Source organism: Arvicola amphibius, chromosome 3 (assembly GCF_903992535.2).
Source record: "Arvicola amphibius chromosome 3, mArvAmp1.2, whole genome shotgun sequence".
Taxonomy (NCBI): domain Eukaryota; kingdom Metazoa; phylum Chordata; class Mammalia; order Rodentia; family Cricetidae; genus Arvicola; species Arvicola amphibius.
In genome coordinates this window covers 48,751,110-48,772,295 of record NC_052049.1, presented here as the reverse complement: position 1 = coordinate 48,772,295, position 21,186 = coordinate 48,751,110, and the positions used below count along the sequence as shown (strand labels likewise).

At 37.1% G+C, this 21,186-nt stretch overlaps 1 protein-coding gene across 4 annotated transcripts in view; it reads right to left on the bottom strand.

Moving 5' to 3' along the window:
* Positions 1-1,151: 1,151 nt before the first annotated feature.
* Tnpo1 (transportin 1) overlaps positions 1,152-21,186 on the bottom strand; it is an 83,616-nt gene continuing 63,581 nt past the window's right edge. For all 4 annotated transcript variants that reach the window (XM_038321931.1, XM_038321933.1, XM_038321932.1 and 1 more), the window contains exons 15-25: positions 20,109-20,195; positions 18,575-18,682; positions 18,303-18,461; positions 18,137-18,224; positions 15,708-15,806; positions 15,394-15,489; positions 12,582-12,657; positions 11,624-11,723; positions 9,870-9,944; positions 8,939-9,080; positions 1,152-6,842 (exon numbers count right to left, since the gene is read on the bottom strand). In XM_038321931.1, coding sequence (XP_038177859.1) covers positions 8,973-9,080; positions 9,870-9,944; positions 11,624-11,723; positions 12,582-12,657; positions 15,394-15,489; positions 15,708-15,806; positions 18,137-18,224; positions 18,303-18,461; positions 18,575-18,682; positions 20,109-20,195 — 996 coding nt within the window. In that variant the 3' untranslated portion in view covers positions 1,152-6,842; positions 8,939-8,972. The remainder of the gene's footprint in view (positions 6,843-8,938; positions 9,081-9,869; positions 9,945-11,623; positions 11,724-12,581; positions 12,658-15,393; positions 15,490-15,707; positions 15,807-18,136; positions 18,225-18,302; positions 18,462-18,574; positions 18,683-20,108; positions 20,196-21,186) is intronic.

Sequence of the window (21,186 nt, the reverse complement as noted above, 5' to 3'; positions counted from 1 at the left end):
CTCCCCATGTATTAAGGCTGGGCAAGGTGACCCAATATGAGTAGAGTCCCAAAAGTCTGTAAAAGAGTCAGAGACAGCCCCTGTTCCCACTTTAGGAGACCCACAATAGGACCAAGCTATACAATTATAACGTATGTACAGAGTGCCTAGCTCAAGCCTACGCAGGCTCCTTGGTTGTTGGTTCAGTCTCTGTGGCCAGGATAGTCGATTCTGTGGGTTTCCTTGGTGTCCTAACCCCTCTTGACTCCTATACTCATTCCTTCCCAACTCTGCACTCCAGGTGAGACACAACCGAGAACACCGCATCTCGGTTCCAATGCAGTTTATCCTCGCCAACACAACTGTGTTTCGTCAATTTTTATTTCCAGACAGGGTTTCTCTGTGGCTTTGAAGCCTGTCCTGGAACTAGCTCTTGTAGACCAGGCTGGCCTCGAACTCACAGAGATCCGCCTGCCTCTGCCTCCCGAGTGCTGGGATTAAAGACGTGCGCCACCACTGCCCGGCTTCCGTCAAATACTTTTAACAAAAGCCAAGAAACCCAAGCTTCACTTTCTAAGTTTTTGGGCTGTAATGACTCACCTCGGGCCCTTTCTTGTTCTAAAATGTTCTATACTTGGGTTAAAAAGAGCACTTTACAGTTACGTATACATAGACTCTAGATGTATCAATATATTTAAATTTTAATTGGTAATATGTAAATTACACTAGTTGATTACAGCCTAAAGAGGAAATGACTTGAAAGTGTTAACTTCCAAAACCACAAGTCTCCGTTTTCTGAAGGAGCAGAGCTACATCAGGACAGGCTTCCACTGTCTTCCTATGATTACTCTTTATGTCACAGGGTCACCTCTATTCGTTTCCTCTGGCAAAGCAGTTATTGCATCTACCCTCTGCAGCTTGAGTTGAAAAGCATTAATAGCAGTTAAGTTAAAATGTATGCAAAAGTTTCTGTAGTACATGACCAAGAAAAAAGGCTGCTTGGATAACAACAGCTCACTAATGTGTAAGATAGAGAAAACAAACCCAAAAACAATAAAAACCACACAACACTTTAATCCCACCCCCAAAAAACCCCACCAAACCTATTAGGACACAAAATGGAGGAAGACAAAGAAAGAATTTCTTTCCATTAAAAATCAGAGTGCAACGTCTATAGTTAAACAACTTTATTAACATAGTCAAGCAGTGATTAACATTCACGTCTATCATGTCACATCATACAAATGTAAATACAAAATTACTACAGTACAATATATATTCTCTGCATGATCCAAAATATTTGGTGGCCCCAAAAAACTCTCTTTAAAATTCAGCAGCTTATCAAAAATTAAAACCGTATTCTATTTAAAATGAAGATCTGTTAGCACAGAGTTAGACTTCAAGAAATATCAATTGAGTACAGTTTGAGAAGTTGCAGGAGGATATGTTTGAAGGACACATTCTAACATAGTGTGGCAGGTACAGGAAACATCAGATTTAAAGCTTTTAAGCATAACTCATACAACCTAAGTTGTCAGCAGAAAGATCCAGTTATTCATAACTAAGCAAGTACTACTAAGTTATTGCACCCAACGTTAGCATGAAGATTAAGTGTAAAACTTTCATAATATGAAGTGATTTACCACATTTAAGCATCTCTTAAGATGATAATCTATTGAGTAAAATTAATTACACAGTATTATCTAATATTATCTCCATAAAAAACCCAATGAAGTTCAGTTTGGTTATATATCCACATTGGAAAGCAGGGACAAAAAGGTAAGAGGAAAATATAGTGGAACCCGGTGGACATCAGGAGGGACAACACTGCCTTCTAGGCTAACCACGTTACAGCAGGCATTGAGCAAGATGACTGTACCTGTGTAAGAGACAATCCCACATAATACCAAGCCACAGTAAGAGTGACTTATGGCAAACAAAAACTCCTACTAAAAGACAAACTACTAGTTTTGTAATTAGTGATCTACTATTGGCAAATAGATTTGGCTTAGTTTTTAATGTACAGAGGTGGGGAAAAGAAAACCGGTTTTAACTTCCCTCTAAGTCATGCATACATACAGCTGCTTTGCATCTTTTTATTTCAACACAATACACTCTGGGATACAAACCACAAAAGCAGTTGCTGTAATTAAGCATATACCTTACAATTGTATAATAATTAGGCATTGAGAATTATCTACATATATGTAATACCAACAGGGAGAAGATCTATATCAAGCCTGAAGCTAGTTTCTACTTACCTAGAAAGCATACAGGTAAGAGAAACTAACTTTCATGTGAAACTTAACTTGAAAGAGGCCTTAGAAGCACTGCCATATTTAATACACTACAAAGTGCACTCACTAGCTGATATACAATGCTACTGTATGGTATTGATACTAGATAATATTGTTACCAACACAGGCCACTACTGCTCTTTTTCCTTCTCAATTATCCCAGGCTGTTAACCACAAGACCCTATTTTCCTTTTAGATTCCAATGCTCGCTCACTTTATTAAACAGTACTAGCAGCAACAATTAGTGTCTCCCTGCCTTGTAATATTTTCAAAAGTAACTCTATAAGCAAATCTGTGTGCACCTGTAGTATTAGCAAAGGAAGGAATTAGGTTTTTAGGTATGCACGACACACTCTTCCCTTGGGAAGAATGCTTTTGCTCTGGCATCTGTTAATACATTCAATATGAATATAATTAACTATATGAAGCAAAAAACTGTCTTCACTGCAAAGGTGTTAAGTTGAGACAAGAGTTTAATACATAATTTAATTCTGGCACCTCAACTATGCAGAAAATTTTAGGTAAGGGAGAAAAGGTTCCACTTTTGTATTTTGAGGGTCTGGAAAAGAGGAGAACCAAACTTGACTCAATTTCAGATAAATCTGCATACTAGATGTGGAGAGCTTTCTGTATTGCTCCAGTCTGAGAGAACAATCGGGGGATGGAGGGAGGGAACACCAGACTAACTGGGAAGATTATCAATAAAATACATAAACAACAACAACAACAACAACAACAAAAACAACTCACAAACCTCCCAAGACTATTAAGTATGATGATCTTTCTTTATAAACATGTCACCAAAGCAAAATGATACAAGGATATTCACCTGAGATAAAACTTGTATCTGAATATTCGTAACTGAGTAGACAAAGCAGTAAGAGGAAAGTCAGTTGAAATTATTTTAAAATATACATCTGACTCTATTTTACAATATATGCAATTTAAGCAATTCAGATCAATGAAAAAGTCTTAACCAAAAAAATCACAGTGTTTATCAATGTTAATTACAAAATGTATGCTACTTGTTTTGTTTTAAGATGTAATGGCTTGGTTAAGTGTTTTAAGATCTGAAATCTAAGTTGCATAACAAAATCAAGTAGCAATAATGTAAGCATCAGAACTGGCTCTAAGGATATTTACAAGTTGATTATTTTGGAAATAACCAACAAACAATACAAAAGTGATTTTTCTCACACAGTATGAAGTCATTAGAGATTAGACAATACAAAAAGCTAAATTATTTCCTGAAGAAATGAACACGTGTGGCACTAAGTTCACTTGCTAATGAATGGGCTGTGACACGGAACTGCCAAGTATGCATTTAAGCTCTACAAACACACTTTCTGTTTCCAACTTAGGTTGACCAGCAGCTTTTCTTCTGTTAGAATCCTTCAAAGAGAGAAGCTCAAACAGGAAAAGAAGGCATATAGAAAACAGTAAACACTGACCTCCTGAGGTTCCTACAACATAAAAATATTCAAGTAGAAAATCTACATCACTCAGCAGCGGCTATCTCTGTAGCTGAGCACACTAACAGCATTTTAGTGTGAAAGGAGCAGGCGGAGGAAGCCGCGTTTTAAGCATGCCAAGAGGCAGAAACACTGGAATGTAACCATGACAAACGCACGATCTCACAGACATTCAGTCAACATTCAAAACTATCAAGACTGCACCACAAGAATTAAGTTGTTTTATATATATTTATATATCCCATGATGTGTTACGTTCATCAAAACAATATATGCTAACTCAGCGCTTACCTCAAAAAATAAAACAAAACAAACCAAAAAAACCTTAAATGGCTTCTGCAAATTCCTGTGCTATACTATGTTGTCTGAAATATAATATAAATTAGGAAGAAACAATAGCCTCAACAAAAAAACTACATTAGGAAATACCCCTAATCTTAGGTTGTCAGACATATTTACTTAATTTTCTATTATAAAGTTATTAAACTTAGAAACAAATCTATTTACTACAAAACTAAATATTGCTTGTTTTTGTGCTGCGTAACTGCCAAATTGGAAATATATTCTTAATCAGACAGGTGACAATATCGCTTTTACTTAATACAGAATTGTTTATCACAGGTCCATATAACTTTATTGAGAGTTTTTATATTTGTTTTATTATGTTAAGAGACGAATCTGGCTGTTTATTTACTACTTATGCAAGACCATTACCTCCTATGTTCAGTTCTGGAAAGCATCTGAAGCACTACATGGCATTTACAACCCAAGGATAAAACAGTTATTCTGCTCCGGCGTTAAAGCCAACCCAAGAAGCAAATTTTTGAGCTCTCTGTAAGGTAACTGTACTAAAAAGGAAATGCCATACACCCTTGAGTCTAGCTTGAAATTAACAAAGATTGGGTATTGTAGATGATTTTATTTCAGGCCTTATAGACTGAAATTTGCAAAGCCAAAATAGAAGGGAAAAAAGTAAAAGAACATGTTAAAACAAACACATATACAACAACTAAAACCTTTCTGTATGCTACCATGCATGTGAAATGTTTTGAAACTGCATTTATAAAGTCACACGCACACAGCTCACACTTCAGTGCAATGGCCTTATCAGTCAACACTTTTAGAGAACAGAACCATGCAAAGAGGAGCAACTGCTTATAAAAACTGTTATTCGGTATTTATTCTGCAATGCAAAGGTGACAAATTAAAATATAAAAAGGCTGTTATGGCTTAACAATTTGTTGCAGATTAAATATGCAGCATTGAAAAATGGAAAGGCGTGGCTTTATCTCTGACCAGCAGAGCTAAAAAAACAAAACAAAACAAAACAAAAACCTCAAAACTCTCCATTTTCCTTCATCATCATGGGATACACACTGCTCAGGCAATCCAAATTATTAAAGACTCGCACTTTCATATGGACATAAGATCAAGTGTACCAGTTAGGGTCTTCACATTCACAGTATGTAAGAAAATACACATGGAAGGAAAAGTAAAGGGTTAACTTAACAAGGATTTATTCACAGGAATACATGTAAGTAGGGGGTGGGGGGAAATAACAGAAAAGCCAAACAAATGAAATGAAGAGGATCCAAACCAACTCTCACTCTGTAGCTTTGAACTTGCACCCTGTGTGCATATGCTTAGGGCACAAAGGGCCACCAACATGCGCCAATACAGTGTAGGAACCCTGCATTACATCCATTAACTTAAACGTATCTTTAAGATCATGCTTTGAACAATAAAATAAAATAAAATAAAATAAAATAAAAAAAGGAAAGCTTAGAGGCAATATGTTGAGTGGGAATAAACATTGAAATATAGCAATCCTGTTTCAACTTCTACAATTGTCTTTATGTGCCAACTAATATTTATGCAGCCTTTTACAGATCTTTTACCATGTAATTTGAAATTTGATAAAATCACTAGTAGTATATAACCATGCAGAAAGCACACCACACTGACAGCACAGAGGCAGAGATTTTGCACAGGTATATCAGCTTTCCACATTGTGCAGGTTACACACAATACAATATCAATCTTATTCCTAACAGATCCTAAAAAGATATTTCAAGGCCTAGCTGTAAACTACAGTACTTTTATATATCTATATTCTTAATAAAAAATAAAATCCACAAATCTTAAAGTAATTTTAATGCAGGGCTATTGAATTGGTAAACTGCAACCCAAACTGGCGCAACATAGGTAAATGGATACCAACTGCACTCTATGTGATGCAAGCATGCTACGGTCCCACTAATTTACATCACTTTCAATCACTATGAGCCAGAGCGCATGCCTGAACCTTAAACTGCACCTTAAAATAACGTGTTGGCCTAGAAATTAAATCTAAGAAGTACAACCATGAAATTATATCCACTAACGTTTTAATGTAAAATTAGATCTCACCTTTAGTCTGATACCCCGACCCCATTTATTCCTCCCTCCCTGCCCAGCCCGCAAAGGTAAAAGGAGTGACTCGTTGGCATTTCACAGGGTGCTTCATTGTTCAAATTTGTTTCGTTTTATTTCCAACTTTTTGGGGGTACCTTAAATTGTAACTTCCAAGAACCTGCTTCTACTAGGGGAGGCAAGCTGATTTTAACTGTTAGTTTGTGTAGTTCTTCATCAGCATGCAAAACAAGGCCCTGTAACGTGGGAAAATTTATATAAAAAACCTTTAATGAAAAAAGCTTCCTTACTGTTGTAGCTTCCCACTCTTAGGTTTCCTTTGTTGTGGACCATAGGATTTTCCTCCTTCTTATCCCTACGCATTGTTTATGTGGTTCTTGTTTTGGTACAATTCCCCATAATATTCCAGAAAGTACTGTTCTGTGAGTAGACTGAATAGTTTTTGCTTCTTCACATCCAGTGCAGAGTTGTAATTGGAGACAGATTTCCACCCACAAAGGCTCCAGATGTTAAAACATTTCCCAACATCGACTTAATACAGTGACGGCAACACCTCCCTCCCGCCCCTCCCAGTAGGGTTGGGATTGTACTGTATTCCCTACTGGTTTACCCTTCCCCCCTGTAAAGGGTAACATTTTCCCTGGGTGCAGAGGCTCCCTTATAGTCTCCAAGACTGATGGACCTGCAAAAAACAAAACCAATTTTATCTTTAATACCCACCTCTCTTTCAGAGCCAATGAAACACAAAACCAGTCAAATAACATTTCTATCTTTACCTAAAGAAATTAGGAAATTCGACAAATTGCCAAAGATCATGCATGCCATGTTCTTGTGAGACTGAACAGTTAGTTACCTGCATTAAATATGAAAGTGAACACACATTGGGGACAAACAGTATACAGTGCTTCATATGATGAATTCTGCTTTGCATGTTATTTATCCTTACTTCTTTTAGCAGAATGGGTGTCATGCAAACTGAACATTTCCTGCATGTCACTTTACTTTCTTAAAATGAAATCAAAATATCTGATGTTTAAGAAAATAAATTCTAATTTTACCCTACTGGGATCAGAACATTCAATAATATTCAAAAACAGAACTTAACACCATCATCATCTTTAAAAAAAAAAAAAAAAAAAAAAAGAAAAAGATTTATTTCTTTTAACATGTACAGTGGTGGCACTCGCCTATAATCCTAGCACTCAAGAGGCAGAGGCAAGAGGAGCTCTGTGAATTCAAGGCCAGCCTGATCTATAGTGAGTTCCAGGACTGGCTCCAAAGCTAGAGAAACCCTGACTCAAAAAGCCTAACAAAACAAAACAAAAATCCTGGGGGGAAAAATTATTGTGTATATGAGTTACTCTATCTGCATGTACAGCTTTATGCCAGAATTGGGTATCAGATCCCATTACAGATGGCTATGAGCCTCCATGTGCATGCTGGGAATTGAACTCAGGACCCCTAAGCAGCTAGTGCTCCAAACCACTGAACCATCTCTCCAGTCTAACACACCCATCTTCTTGATGTTTGTAATTAGTCATCCTTTCAACCCTATTGGTTATTTCCCATACTCTCAGGCAATTTCATTTTTGCTGATGTAGACTTTTTAAAATTGTTACATTAAAATTAAGTAAGATTATTGGAATACATAAACCAATGTCAGATACGTGGTCCTTTTACAAAAATACTACAAACCACTGGTCACTTGTAACTGTTCATATGAATTCAGAGGTTAACGGACCCCTCAGTGAAGTATGATCAACTGCTTTCTCCTGCTTCTGCATGCAAGCATAAAGAAGCAAGAATAAAAGGTACTGACCAATTTAAAGGATGACAAACTACTTAAGACTCACTAGCTCGATGTGGAATCTTTAAAGCTAAGTAATTCCCCTAAGAAAAATAAAACACCCCAAAATGCTGAAGCCGAGGATTCATAACTAGAGTGAACAATACAGAGAGGGCCTAGACAGCCTGAGGCTATATAAATTCATTTCTACTCTCCTCTAGGTTAGGTAACTTGGATAATAAAATCTTTCATGCTCAGATTAAACAAGTGGCTAGCCAAAAAAATAAAACAACCCCCAAACCCTTGTGATGTAAAGGGTACTTCAATCTGGTATAGTAAACAGTTTACACATTTAGTGTGTCCTATGCCTGGCTTCCAGTCAGATAGTTTAAGTCTCAAGTTATGTTCAAAACCTGGAGAATTTTTACTAGTTCACTATACTATCCAAAGAGTAAGTCACTTTGTAGGTAAGGCAAGCACACCAAGTTCTCTTACTGTATACCACACTGTTACTCCTCAGCATAACTAGATGAAGCTAGAGAGCAAAGCTGTTCATCTCAAACTGAGAACAGAGACTACCAAGAGCAAGACCAAGTACTTGGCCCTCTACTTCCTCAAACGAAGAGACCAATTCATGAACAATTCATTCTGGGTAGCTGCTAGGTGATTAACAAACGAGTGTTAAATGTCATCTACTTCCAGAATTTTCTAAATTTGTTTCCTTAAAGGTCACAACACACAAAGCTTCTTGTCCTTGCTTACATCTACGATTATAAAGTAAGGCTTCAAAACTGAACCCACTGAGAATGCTACCCATGCAAACAAGAAAGGGATGAAATAATGTATAGAATCAAACCAGTGCATCAACCAGGATTTCTGCTTATCTAAGACTCCTGGGAGGTGGGGAGAGATGGAGGGACAACATGACATTATTTGACTGGCATATTCATTAAATACTTTCACTCTAAAAATTTCCAAAGTTTGTAACTTACCCCTAATTCTGGGACGCAGCTTAAGTGTATTAGATTAAACACCATAGAAAGCTGCAAGACGCTCTTTTAAGGGAAGAGGAAACTGGTCAGAGAATCGCCTCCAATTTTCATCCCCGACTTGGTTTTTAAATCCATGAAGGATCTGCAAAGAGTGAAAACCTATAATTACCTTATGAACAAAGACAAAAACTCAGATCTGTTTATCTTTAGAAATCAAGCATTATTGATGTTAATTACGATTTCCATTTCAAAGTATTAAATCTCAAACTTTGTAAGTTAAGTTCTAGGCCCCACGAATGACCAAAACTACCCTCTATGCTTTACATTTAAAATTCAGGAAATGTCTTTACCAACATGATGTTGCTAAATAATATTGAGAAATCTCTGATATTAAATTTAAAAAAACAAAAAAGTCAAAACCAAACAACATAAAACCTATCTACTGGGTAACTTTTCCTTCCTTCCTCCCTCCCTTCTTTCTTTAAGAATGTTGGGTTATTTCAACTTAGAAATAAATATATAAGCTTTGGGCTTTTGACTGCAAATACAGTCACTAATTTCAAGTGATTCAAGCATATTATATTTCTCACTGTTACAGCCGAGTACAGACCACAGTTAATCAGAAGGGAGTACTAACAAAACAACACAGGCTCAATCCCTGTGAAGGGCACTGGTGAAGGTTTACTCTGTTCAAGATAATTCATCTTGAGAACTTCAAGCCATTTTCTACAATTGCAATAATAAGAGAACATGAATCAGTTTTATTAACTGGGAGAATACTGTCCCGAGCCAGTTCCAGATCTTACTATCAAGCCAGGTTCTCTGCTAAGAGTTGAGATCACAATACAGCTCCGAAGAAGCTGAGTTTAAAATAAAGAGGAACTCCAGTGTTTCAACTAGGAATTAACAGTCATAAGTGCTGATTAGTTACCTTACAGAACATGTCTCTGAGATCATCTTTTGGGTTAATCCACGATGCAACGGCATCACAAAAAAATATAAAATCCTGTAACAAGCAAGAGGCATTTTATGTTGCTACTCTTTTTACCAAATTCAGTAAAATACAGATGCAAATTTATGAGCTCGTCGCGGAACTTAACTAAAACCCCAATATTTAAAGTCAACTAGGACCACTAGGGAATTAGAAGTGACTGTTTAACATTTCAATTAACTCATTACCTCCTAGTAACTTATATTAAACTGTAATTTACAAAACAAAAGCAAACCAGTCTAGGAAATATTTAGCATTAGAAATGGTCTGAAAGTACCAGATAAAGTCAACAATAAGGCAGTTCTGGCTAGATTGTAAACAACCTGGATCAACTAGAATTTATACCACATGCTAGCTTGAAACAGACGAAGGGGATTAAATTTAACAACCATCTTGAAATAGTAAACAAAACCTTAAATACTCGGCTAAAGAGACGGCTCAGCAGTTAGGAGCACTGGTTGCTTCTGCAGACGACCTCAATTCAGATCTCAGCACCCACAGGCCATACAGCGTGAGAACCAACCAGGGTCTGGAGAGAGGACTGAGGGATAGAGCCCAGTTGCTCTTGGAGAGGACCAACTAACAAAAACCCCAACCAATCAATGGAACAAATGAATGCTGAGTATTTAATTTAGGGTTCCATACATGTGTTTTGTATTTTGAGCATGTGGTATAGAATTCAATGGTTTTTTTTTTTTTTTCTGTGTTATGTCTGGAAAACTGGCAGCTGGAAAATTTTTATTGAACGCCCATATATATGTCACTAAATAATTAAATGTCGAGAGGGGCTGCAGTTAGATGGTTCAGCAGTTAAGGGAGCACACTGGTTGCTCTTCCAGAGAAACCAGGTTTGATTCCCAGAACCCACATGGCCACTCATAATCATATTTAACTCCAGTTCCAAGGGATCTGACACCAACTTCTGGCCTTCAAGGGCGCCAAGCACACACAAGGTGTACAGACAAAAATGCAGGTAAAACATCCATACATATTAAAAATGATAGCTATAATTTTAAAAATGTCTAAAGATAACAAACAGGAAATAAAATAGGATGAATAAATAACAAGTTTTTAAAACAATTTGAAAAAATGACTCAAGGGTTGGAGAGATGGCTCAGAGGTTAAGAGCACTGGCTGCTCTTCCAGAGGTCCTGAGTTCAATTCCCAGCAACCACATGGTGGCTCACAACCATCTATGAGACCTGGTGCCCTCTTCTGGTGGGTAGGCATACATGCAGACAGAACATTGTATACATAATAAATAATTAAAAAAAGAAAAAATAACTCAATATTCTATTTTATTTGCTATTTTAAAGTTCTAACTCTAAACTGATATCTATAAACAGGAGGTACGTACAAAGTAAATAAATGAACTCTAAACATACATGAAAAGGCCTGGTCCAGTGGAAGACAAGTCTGCTATCACTATCTTACTTAGTGCAGTAAGACTTGAGAATCAAATACTGCGGGGTGCTGCCATCCCTGAAGAGCTGAGGTCAGTCTCTAGCACCCACCTGCTGGAGGGAGAGAGCTGACTTCTACAGGTTGTTCTGACCCCTCCCCCACATGTGCCACGGCATGTGTTTGTCCACACACAATAAACAAATGTAATTAAAGCCTTAAAATATTTTTCCTTTAAAATTTTATTATGTAGTACACAGAACGCTGAGAACAAACCCCTGTGAACATCTTACTTGGATTACGCCACTGGGATTCACACTGATCATGGTACAAATCCCACGGAATGCTGAATCTTTCTCTTCATTGTCTCTTATGTTTCTCAGAGAGGTACACCTATTGAATTACAGAACTGAGTTTAGTATTAAAAGTAAAAAGCAGGTTCAACACAATGCTAATAGACAGTATTTAATGGAATAGGCACCACAATAGAGATAATGAATATACTACATTTTCAGGAAGCTTGACTTTCATTTCTCATGTCTGACCCATCTTATCTCAATAGTATTAACAGTGAAATTCATATTTTCTTAATAGACTGAATCTATAAAAATAGACAACTGGTTTTTCTTAAACTATTAATTAGCCTGAGACAGAGTATATTACCAAATTATTTTTTAAATTTTTTATGACTTTTATTCCATTAAACACTACTGAAAATGACTTGAGTTAAAAGATTATCAATTGAAAGAAGCAGAACACAGGCTATACTGTCACAATATAAACTATTACTATACACTTATGGTGTAGATAGATGTTTAACTCTGACATTAACAAGCAAATAAGATTTTGTACGTAGCAAATTTAAACGTGTATTTAATGCAATCCAAGTTTCCAAATTAATTCTAAAAAAAGAAACATAATGCAAGAACCTAAATTTATAAAATTTGCATGCATCTTAATTTTTCTGGTGGATATTTAAATGCTTTTATGTATAATCAAGCTTTTAAACACAGCAAGCATGTGACAATCTTATCCCATGCATCAATTAGTCGTTAGCCACAACATAAAATAAATATACATGACGATGCTACTGAAAAACCTCACAAACCTGATAGGACAAGATTAGTCACATGGTTGGCAATGATTAAGGATTGTGATTTTTGTAACCAACTGAAAATATATCTAAAAGTGAGATAGAGAAAGAAAGAGTGAAGAAAAATGAATTAAAAAAAAAGATTGAATAATACACACCAGGGTCTTATAAACTGCTGTAGCATGGGGGCCACCTCTTGAGGACAAACGTAACCAAGACGACCAATTGTTATTGCTAAGGTAACGCAATCACGGTTATACACCACCAAACGCCAACCAAGACATGAGCAAATGAGGGGGAAGGAGAAAAAATAAAGAAAAAACAACAAATAACTCAGAAACAGAAACCAACAGAATTTGTGTATGATAATAAACATAAGATCTCACCAGTGTTGTTTATTACCACCCCCTGATGGAAGGGGCAGCAACATATATAGCATACTCTTGGAAAAAGGAAAACAAAAGGAATTAAAGTAACTAAAGATTGAGAGAACACCAAAAACCATCAAGTGTTTTTCCTGCTCACCAAATGTCAAGTACTAGTAAAAAGATGAGCTATTAACATGAGTGGGCTTAGAGAATCTTCATTCAGAGCCCTCAAAATGGCAGAACATGGATTCTTTCCCCAAGAATTAGCAGTAAATGTGATTACATTCAAATGAAGTTCATTCAAACACCAATCTTTGGAGCTGCATTAATTCAAAATTTCTCCACTTTTTATAAGTGATTACAACCTTTAAAAATCACCTAGGGATATTAACCGAAATTTTGGTAACATTTAAGTTAACTTTTCTCAAATTGATGGGGTTTTGTTGATTGTATCGATATCAATTGTTGGATATTAAGTACCATGGTGTCCACCGAATGCACAGACTGAAAAGCCGTTCCGGTGTATCAAACTCCATTCTGACAAATCTCCAATAACTCAGGTAACAGCACTAGCTATATGAGAGATAAAGCTCTAGAGAAGGAAATTTAGATAGTCCACTGTAATGACAGGTGATATGGACTATAGGAAAAAAAAAACACTCTTTGCTACAAAAGGCCTAACACAAAATAAATAATAGAATAGTACATCATTTTGTTTAAAAAAACAAACAAGCAAAAAAAAAAAAAACTTGTAGTGGGCAAACATTCTCCATCAAAATTCAGGAATTCCATAAATGTATAAAGAGCTAAGAGAGCTGCAATTGGAACTGCATCTTGCAGTTCAAAGGTACATACATATAAATACATTCATACACAACGGGTAAATATACACACAGAAAACAAACCATGAGGTGCTTTAATGGTGTTCTCTCAAAAACTTACAGGTTAACCTTTCATAAAAAAGGGTGGGGTTGGAAGGGTAAAGAAAAATGTTTAAGGATTACTTGAAGCAAACTACACAGATAATACTAAAATTCAGCAGATTCATATGAAGCAAGAGAAAGAAAACCTATGTTCAAAAGACACAAAACTATGCAACATTCTCATTAAACAGGCAAGTATGAACAATCCAATGAAACATGCGAGAAAGCAGATGATGGTCCATTGAAAAAGTTCAGTGTAGGATATACTAGTTGGAAAAAGCAAATACAACACACTAAGGAATTGGCCTCAGGGGATATTGAGAATATGGTAAGTTGCTAAAACATAGCGTGATTTTAATAGTTTAAAACCCATTCTTTTGGGTAAGGAATGAAGTCAGTAATTTACATAGCCACTTGTGTCAAAATTAACTTAATGAATCCTGTGTGGTTCTCATACTGACTCAGTCCATCAACCTGAATGGCATTATCATTACTTAGGTATTGCCATGCCAGGAGTATTATCTGATAAACAAAGCCAATTTTTCTTAAAGGAAGACGTCCGCCAGCTGATATCCCACAAGAAACTTCAGTATACATTACACTCAACATTTATTTGTAGTTATGCATTCACATTTAAAGATAAAGAAAAAATTTGTCTTTAGGTTCAATGACATTCTTATAATAACCAAGTGTTTCCATTCTGAATGCCATGTATAGGTACTGCATTCTAGGAAGACAAAAAAAAAAAATCTGCCAACATTTCAAAATCATTCTATACACAGACTGTTAAACTTTTCAGCAAGAAAATCTAATTTACTTTAAACTAAACAGTACCCATACAGTCAATCAGCCAGATAACTGCTCCATAATTAAAAGATTTCCTTCCATACCAATAAACATTATAAACTTCAATTATATGAGGGTAAAACTGTGTAATTCAAAAATACCAAGTTAAAATGTCTGGGAAAACTTTCATATTCGGAAGACCTTAATCTTTCTCTTGTGATAGTGGTAGGACTCCCATTAACTATGAATAAACTGCTAGAATTGTTACCTCAATATATAAAGAAAGATGTGCCTGAACAGAAACAAAGCTGAAATATTCATTAGCAACTGTCTGAGAGCGTGGAAGAAAAGAGACGTAATCACCCTGTGTGCTATTGTATGGAAGGCATTCTTTAACACCAACATGCTTCACATAAATGCAGAAGAGAAACAGTCTCTAAAATAAAAACCCCACTAGGAACTGCTTAAGTTCCTGATTTTAAAAAGTTTCAGGATAAAATACAAAATATATATAACATTTTGAGGCAATTAGTTGATGAACTAAAATCTATTTTTGGCTATATGTAAATGTACATTTAAAATCTTTACTTTTCCCAGCTACTTCCTGAATTTAAAGTAAAAAATTCATATGACTCAACAAGGATCTTAGCAAGAATACATATTAGAGGGTAGTGAACTTGAGAATATGTAGAAAAATGTTTGTCCAATGTCCCTATAACCTGGCTATGGAACATAGCTAAACTAAGACACTGTTACAAAGAATTCAAACTCATGATAATAACAAGTGGATGAATTTTCAAAGTTAGCTTTGCTTTGGTTTCTCTACGCATCTTGATTTAAACTTAGGAAGCAAATCATTTTCTCTTCACCACAACATTTCATTCATATGGTACCTGTGTTCTCTAACAGCGTCTTTGGTGTGTTGGGTCTGTTAATGATTTCTACAAGCTGGTGTAACACCATAGGAATATAAGGCTGCATCTCTATACCTAGGTTATACCACAGAGAGAGAGAATAAGAAGAAATCAACGTTAAGACATCATCACAAAACATTTTCCTTTCTTCCTAACTGTGACACAAGCTAGCCCTCCTCCCTCCCTCCCTCCCTCCCTCCCTCCCTCCCTCCCTCCCTCCGATCTCTCACAGAACACTGACGACAATGATCAAGGCACTTTTGGATGCACTGCTCAGAGGTAAATAACCTTACCCATTTGAATCGATATTTCCCCAATCGCCCAGGTGGCATTGTTGCAGACTGAAATAAACTCTGGATTTAGATTTGTTCCCAATATTGGCATGAAATCAGCTAGGAAAAACAAAAATAACAACAAAATAATAAAATAAGGCTATGTGGTAAACCTGTCAACAGACTTCTTACTTTTAAAGGAAATCCAGGCAAAAATAAGTTTTATCATAAAACAAACTTTATAGTGTCAATACTGAAACTGATAAAAATACACAAGAATATTTCTTTAAAGAAGTTTTAGTATTTCTTAAAAACTACAAGAGATAATATCTGACTACTGAATTTTCATATGAGGCTTAAGTACACTTCAGGTAGCAGCTCCCCCTTACATTTACTTTTAGCTTATATGTGTATGGGTGTTTTGCCTGAATGTATATGTCTATACCCATGAATACCAGTCATACTAACTTAAGCTAAACAGAGTGTATCTAGATACCGTAAACACTCCCAGACAGCAAAACTGATCCAGGGTGAGAACCACTAATTATTTAATAACCACCATAGTTGGAAGCATTAACAAAAAAAGAGGGACAACTAGTCTCCAGTTACCTTCTGAAGTAGTATACAAAACTGGGAACAAAGAGATAGCTTAGTGGTTTAAAGAATTTGCTACTCTTCCAAAGAGTCCAGATTCGGTTCCTAGCAGCCACATTAGTTGGCTCAAACGGTCTAACTCTAGCTACAGGAGATCCAGGTGCCCTCAGACCTCCCTGGATGTATATGCACATAATGCATAACGGCATAGACACATGAACATAAATACAAATAATCTTTAAATAAAAAAGCATATAAAACCATCTATAAAAACAAGAAACCCCACAAACCTACACTCCAAACCCTCGAATTAAAATGAAGCTTGGCTTCTGGACCTATCTCCTAGCTGATGGCTAATACAGAGGAATGGAGTGCATGTTAGACAACACCAGAAGTGTGGTCATCACTAAGAAAATCAGTAAGTTCAAGACAAAATCTCAGATCCCTTTAGCAATAAAAAGCAATTACATAAAAGAGATTTAGATAGGTTCTTGGTAGAGGAGGTCCTTCTGTTTATGTGTTGCTTTCATTGGTTGAATAAAGAAATTGCATTGGCCTAGTTGATAGGATAGAACATAGGTAGGTGGAGTAGACAGAACTGAATGCTGGGAAGAAGGGCAGAGTGGCAGATGCCATGGATCTCCTGTCTGAGACGGACGCTGGTAGAATCTTGCTTATGGTAAGCCACAGTCACGTGGAAATACACAGATTAATATAAATGAGTTAAATTAAGATGTAAGTATTAGCCAACAAGAAGTTAGAGCTAATGGGCCAGGCAGTGTTTAAATGAATAGTTTCATTGTGGTTATTTCGGGTGTAAGCTAGCCAGGCAGTCCGGACAAACAAAAGGACCCCTCTCAGTGCAACAGGTTCTGAAATACTGAATTTAAAAATATCCATGGTCAGCTGGGTGGTGGTAGCGCATGCCTTTAATCCCAGCACTCGGGAGGCAGAGGCAGGAGGATCTCTGTGAGTTCGAGGCCAGTCTGGTCTACAAGAGCTAGTTCCAGGACAGGCTCCAAAGCTATAGAAAAACCCAGTTTCAAAGAAAAAAAATAATTCCATGGTCTTTGTGACTATGGACAGCAATGCATGGGAAACATGATTTAACATGCATTGACAACAGAGCTTTGTTACACATTTGTATGAACAGCATCTCATAAGAATGTTTTATAGGGCCTGGAGAAATGGATCAGTGGTTAAAAGCACTGACTGTTCTTCCAGAGGTCCTGAGTTCAATTTCCAGCAACAACATGGTAGGTAGCTCACAACCACCTGTTATGAGATCTGGTGCCTTCTCTGGCCTGCAGGGACACATGCAGGTAAAACACTGTATACATAATAAATGTTTTATAATTTAGAAGGGAAGTCGAGCTGCATGCATTTAATCCTAACACTTAGGAGACAGAGGCAGGCAGATCTCTGAGTTTGGGGCCAGCCTGGTCTACAGAGTGAGTTCCAGGACAGCCAGGGCTACACAGAAAAACCCTGTCTCAAAAAACAAAACAAATAAAAATATATACTTATATATAATAGAGAATTAAACTAAAACCACAATGACTTAACATACAATAGCTGAAATTACTTAAAATCCATAAACAGCTGATTCAAAAAACATATTTCTACTGAGTGTGGTGGCACACACCTTTTAATCCCAGCACTGGGAGGCAGAGCAGGTGTATTCTCTGTAAGTTCTAGGCCAGTAAAAGCTACAAATGAGACAAAAAGAGAAAAGAAAGCAGGGGAAAGTATATTCCTATGAAATGAGATTGTTACATTCTGTTCTGTGAAATTTGTTTTTAAATACAATTAAGACAGATATGCTAGTCCACACCCAGAGAAGAAAACATTCATACCTATACAGGGCTTAACATGCTGAAAACAAGCTTTAGTCAGATCACCTAATAAGGCGAAAGAACTCTGCCGAACTTCGGGCATTTTATCCTACAAGAAATAAGAAGAAATTAACTTCTCATAACACAATGAAGCAGGTTCCAACTCATTCACTCTTACAAATCTTACCTGCATGCATTGATACATTAGTGTTAGGATGTTACTTCGGGCTACCAGTTGCTCGATGTTGCCTCCCAGCCCTTCAGCCAGGCCACTGAGTAAGTCAAGAGCCACAATCATAAAATCTTTATCTGGAGCTTCATATTGTTCTGGTTGAGCATTGTTTAGCTGAAATTAAACACATTGTCTTTGCTGTTGCACAATGAAAAAGTGTGTACATCTATCTCTAAAATTACGATAGTCAGAAAGAAAAATATATGAAAAAAAATATATATATATACCATGGCTTGTGCTAGAGTCTTCTGTACTAGGTTCACACAACGCTGATACACAGGTTCACAATAGGGAAGGAAGCCAGATTGCAAGGCTGTGGCAACGGATGATAGGCACTAGAAAGAATCAAGTACACACATTAAGTTTTCAGATTATAGAAAAGACAATAGATGCTTTAAATTAAGCAAAAAAGTCTGAGCTGTTTAAGCATCTGTTCTACGATGCTATCACACCTTTTCTAACTTTGTTCGTTGTCAATTTGTCAGACAATCAGAAGAAAGTTAAAATTCCATTATATCAGAAATAATAAGCAATCTAAGTGTGATTTATAAAGAGGGTCGATAGGGTATGTGTAAGATACACAAACATGACAGACAACCCTACCATGAGAACACATTTCAGAGTGAGGAAGTGAGTCTACCAAGGAGACTGCTGTGCGTATGGTACAGGAGTGGCAAGACTACTACAGAGCAACCAACCAGTCTGTAATTTAACCAAAGGCCTAGTCCATGGTAGAGAATTCATACTTGGTACTGTAAACCCAGTCAAAAGTTCATGGTTGAGGTGGTCAGACCCTGGGAGTTAAACTATGACTGTTTTTTTGCCAAGTGGACATGCTGTCAAACATCCTTCTAAATATTTATACTTATAGTCACAGATTAACCTTAAGTTTAACCTTGGTCAGAGAAGCTTCTTTCTGCACTGGGAAGCAGTCCAGAGTTGAGAAGAATTGACTTTTGAATGTTCAGCCCTAAATGAAAAGAAACGTCGACATACTCCCTTCCCCAAGCTCGGGGTTAAGACAAACCTAAGAGCCGGAAGGTGCAGAGGAACGCTGTGAGACGCTGTCTTCTGTATATGACAAGGCCACTAGACTCGTGAACTCAGTGTCATAAGGTCAAGGCTAGATAGTATTCTAGAACAGATGGGGGAGGAGCTCACAAAGACCATCCCTAGTTGAACAGCTATTGGTTGGTAACTACAATAGTTACCAACTACAGAATAGCAATTTTTCTTTAGGGTTGTGACTGCTTGTAGGTTGCTCTGGTAGATGGCCCCATACTCATGGGCATATATACAGACAATATTAATTGGACTCGTTAAGTTATTTAAAAACAAAACAAAACAAAAAACCAGGAATGGTGATGTATTCCTTGAATCCCAGCAGCTGAAAGCAGGGAGAGCTCTAAGAGTTCAAGGCCAGCTTGGTGTACATCGTGAGTTTCACGACAGCCACAGCTACACAGCGCGTTCCCATCTTAATAAGACACTAAGTAGAAGGGACACACAGTGGTGCAGTTTTAGGAGTGGGAGAGGGAATGTGGGTAAAACATGACCATACAGTCTACACATGTATGAAACTGTCAAAGAACAAACTTTAAAATGATGCAAAAAACAAGTTCCATGACTATTCAGCATTTCAACAGAAATTGTTTTGAGAAACAATTTGTTGACATTCTATCAAGCACACACATTTTGGTTCAGAACACATTTGTGATGGGTTCACACTGCGGGAACTCGCACATCACCAGCTCAGCATACCTCAAGCAACGGGAAGAGATCTTTGTCTTCGTCCTTTAACATGTTCCATTTCTGGATCAGAGGCGGCATTAGCATCTGAATATATTCCTGTTTACAGAACAACAAACACAGAGCTTCACTACCATCTGGGAACACGCTAGTTCATTTCGAGTTTATAAAAATTAAAGTTCATTTGGAACAACTGTGCTAAACTTTTACAAACCTATTTTTAAGACCCTGTCTTCACTTAAATATTTTTCTACCCTATCTCCACTTTTTAATTCATATGACTCTGATTTAAAATAATCTTCCATATTTTCTAAACAAAATGTGTGTAAGTATCTCATTCCATTAAAATCTGCTACTTGGGTTTCTTTCTCTTTTATTTATTTACTTACTTATTAATATTTTATGTATGAGTGTTCTGCTGGCCAGCAGAGGGCATCAGATCCTGTTACAGATCCTATTATAGATGGCTGTGAGCCACCATGTGAGTGTTGGGAGTTGAACTCAGGACCTCTGGAAGAGCAGCCAGTGCTCTTAAGTGCTACACCATCTCTCCAGCCACCACTGCTTTCTATTTTAAGTCAGTCTTGCCATGGACTGGCTGGCCTGCCTGGAATTCACTGTGTGGTCAAAGCTGGCCTCAAAGTCAAGAGATCCATTTGCCTCTGCCTCCCAAATGCTGGGACTACGAGTGTCTGTCACCAAACACAGCATAATCCACAGCTTGTTAAATCCCAGGTTTTCCTCCCAAGTAATAAGACTATTTGGGGTGGGAAGGTCTGGCTGTGGCTATACTATAATGGCTGTTGCTCTATAGTGAGCTCATGATAGTTACACAAGAGGTACAGGCTGTAAAACACAACCTACCCCTCAACTAAGTAAACCACCCAACCAACACCAAAGTGACCTACAGACTGTCTGGCTCTAGGGTTGAGAATAATTCAAAACAAGGGTGAGTTAAGGCTCTTCCTACAGTGACCATGTATCTCACCAAATCATTTCCAGCAGGGACACTGAGCTATGTTAAAATTCTTAAGACAGTATCTTCAAACCTCACCTCGTATGCTACACCACGACAGACAAGACACTTTTA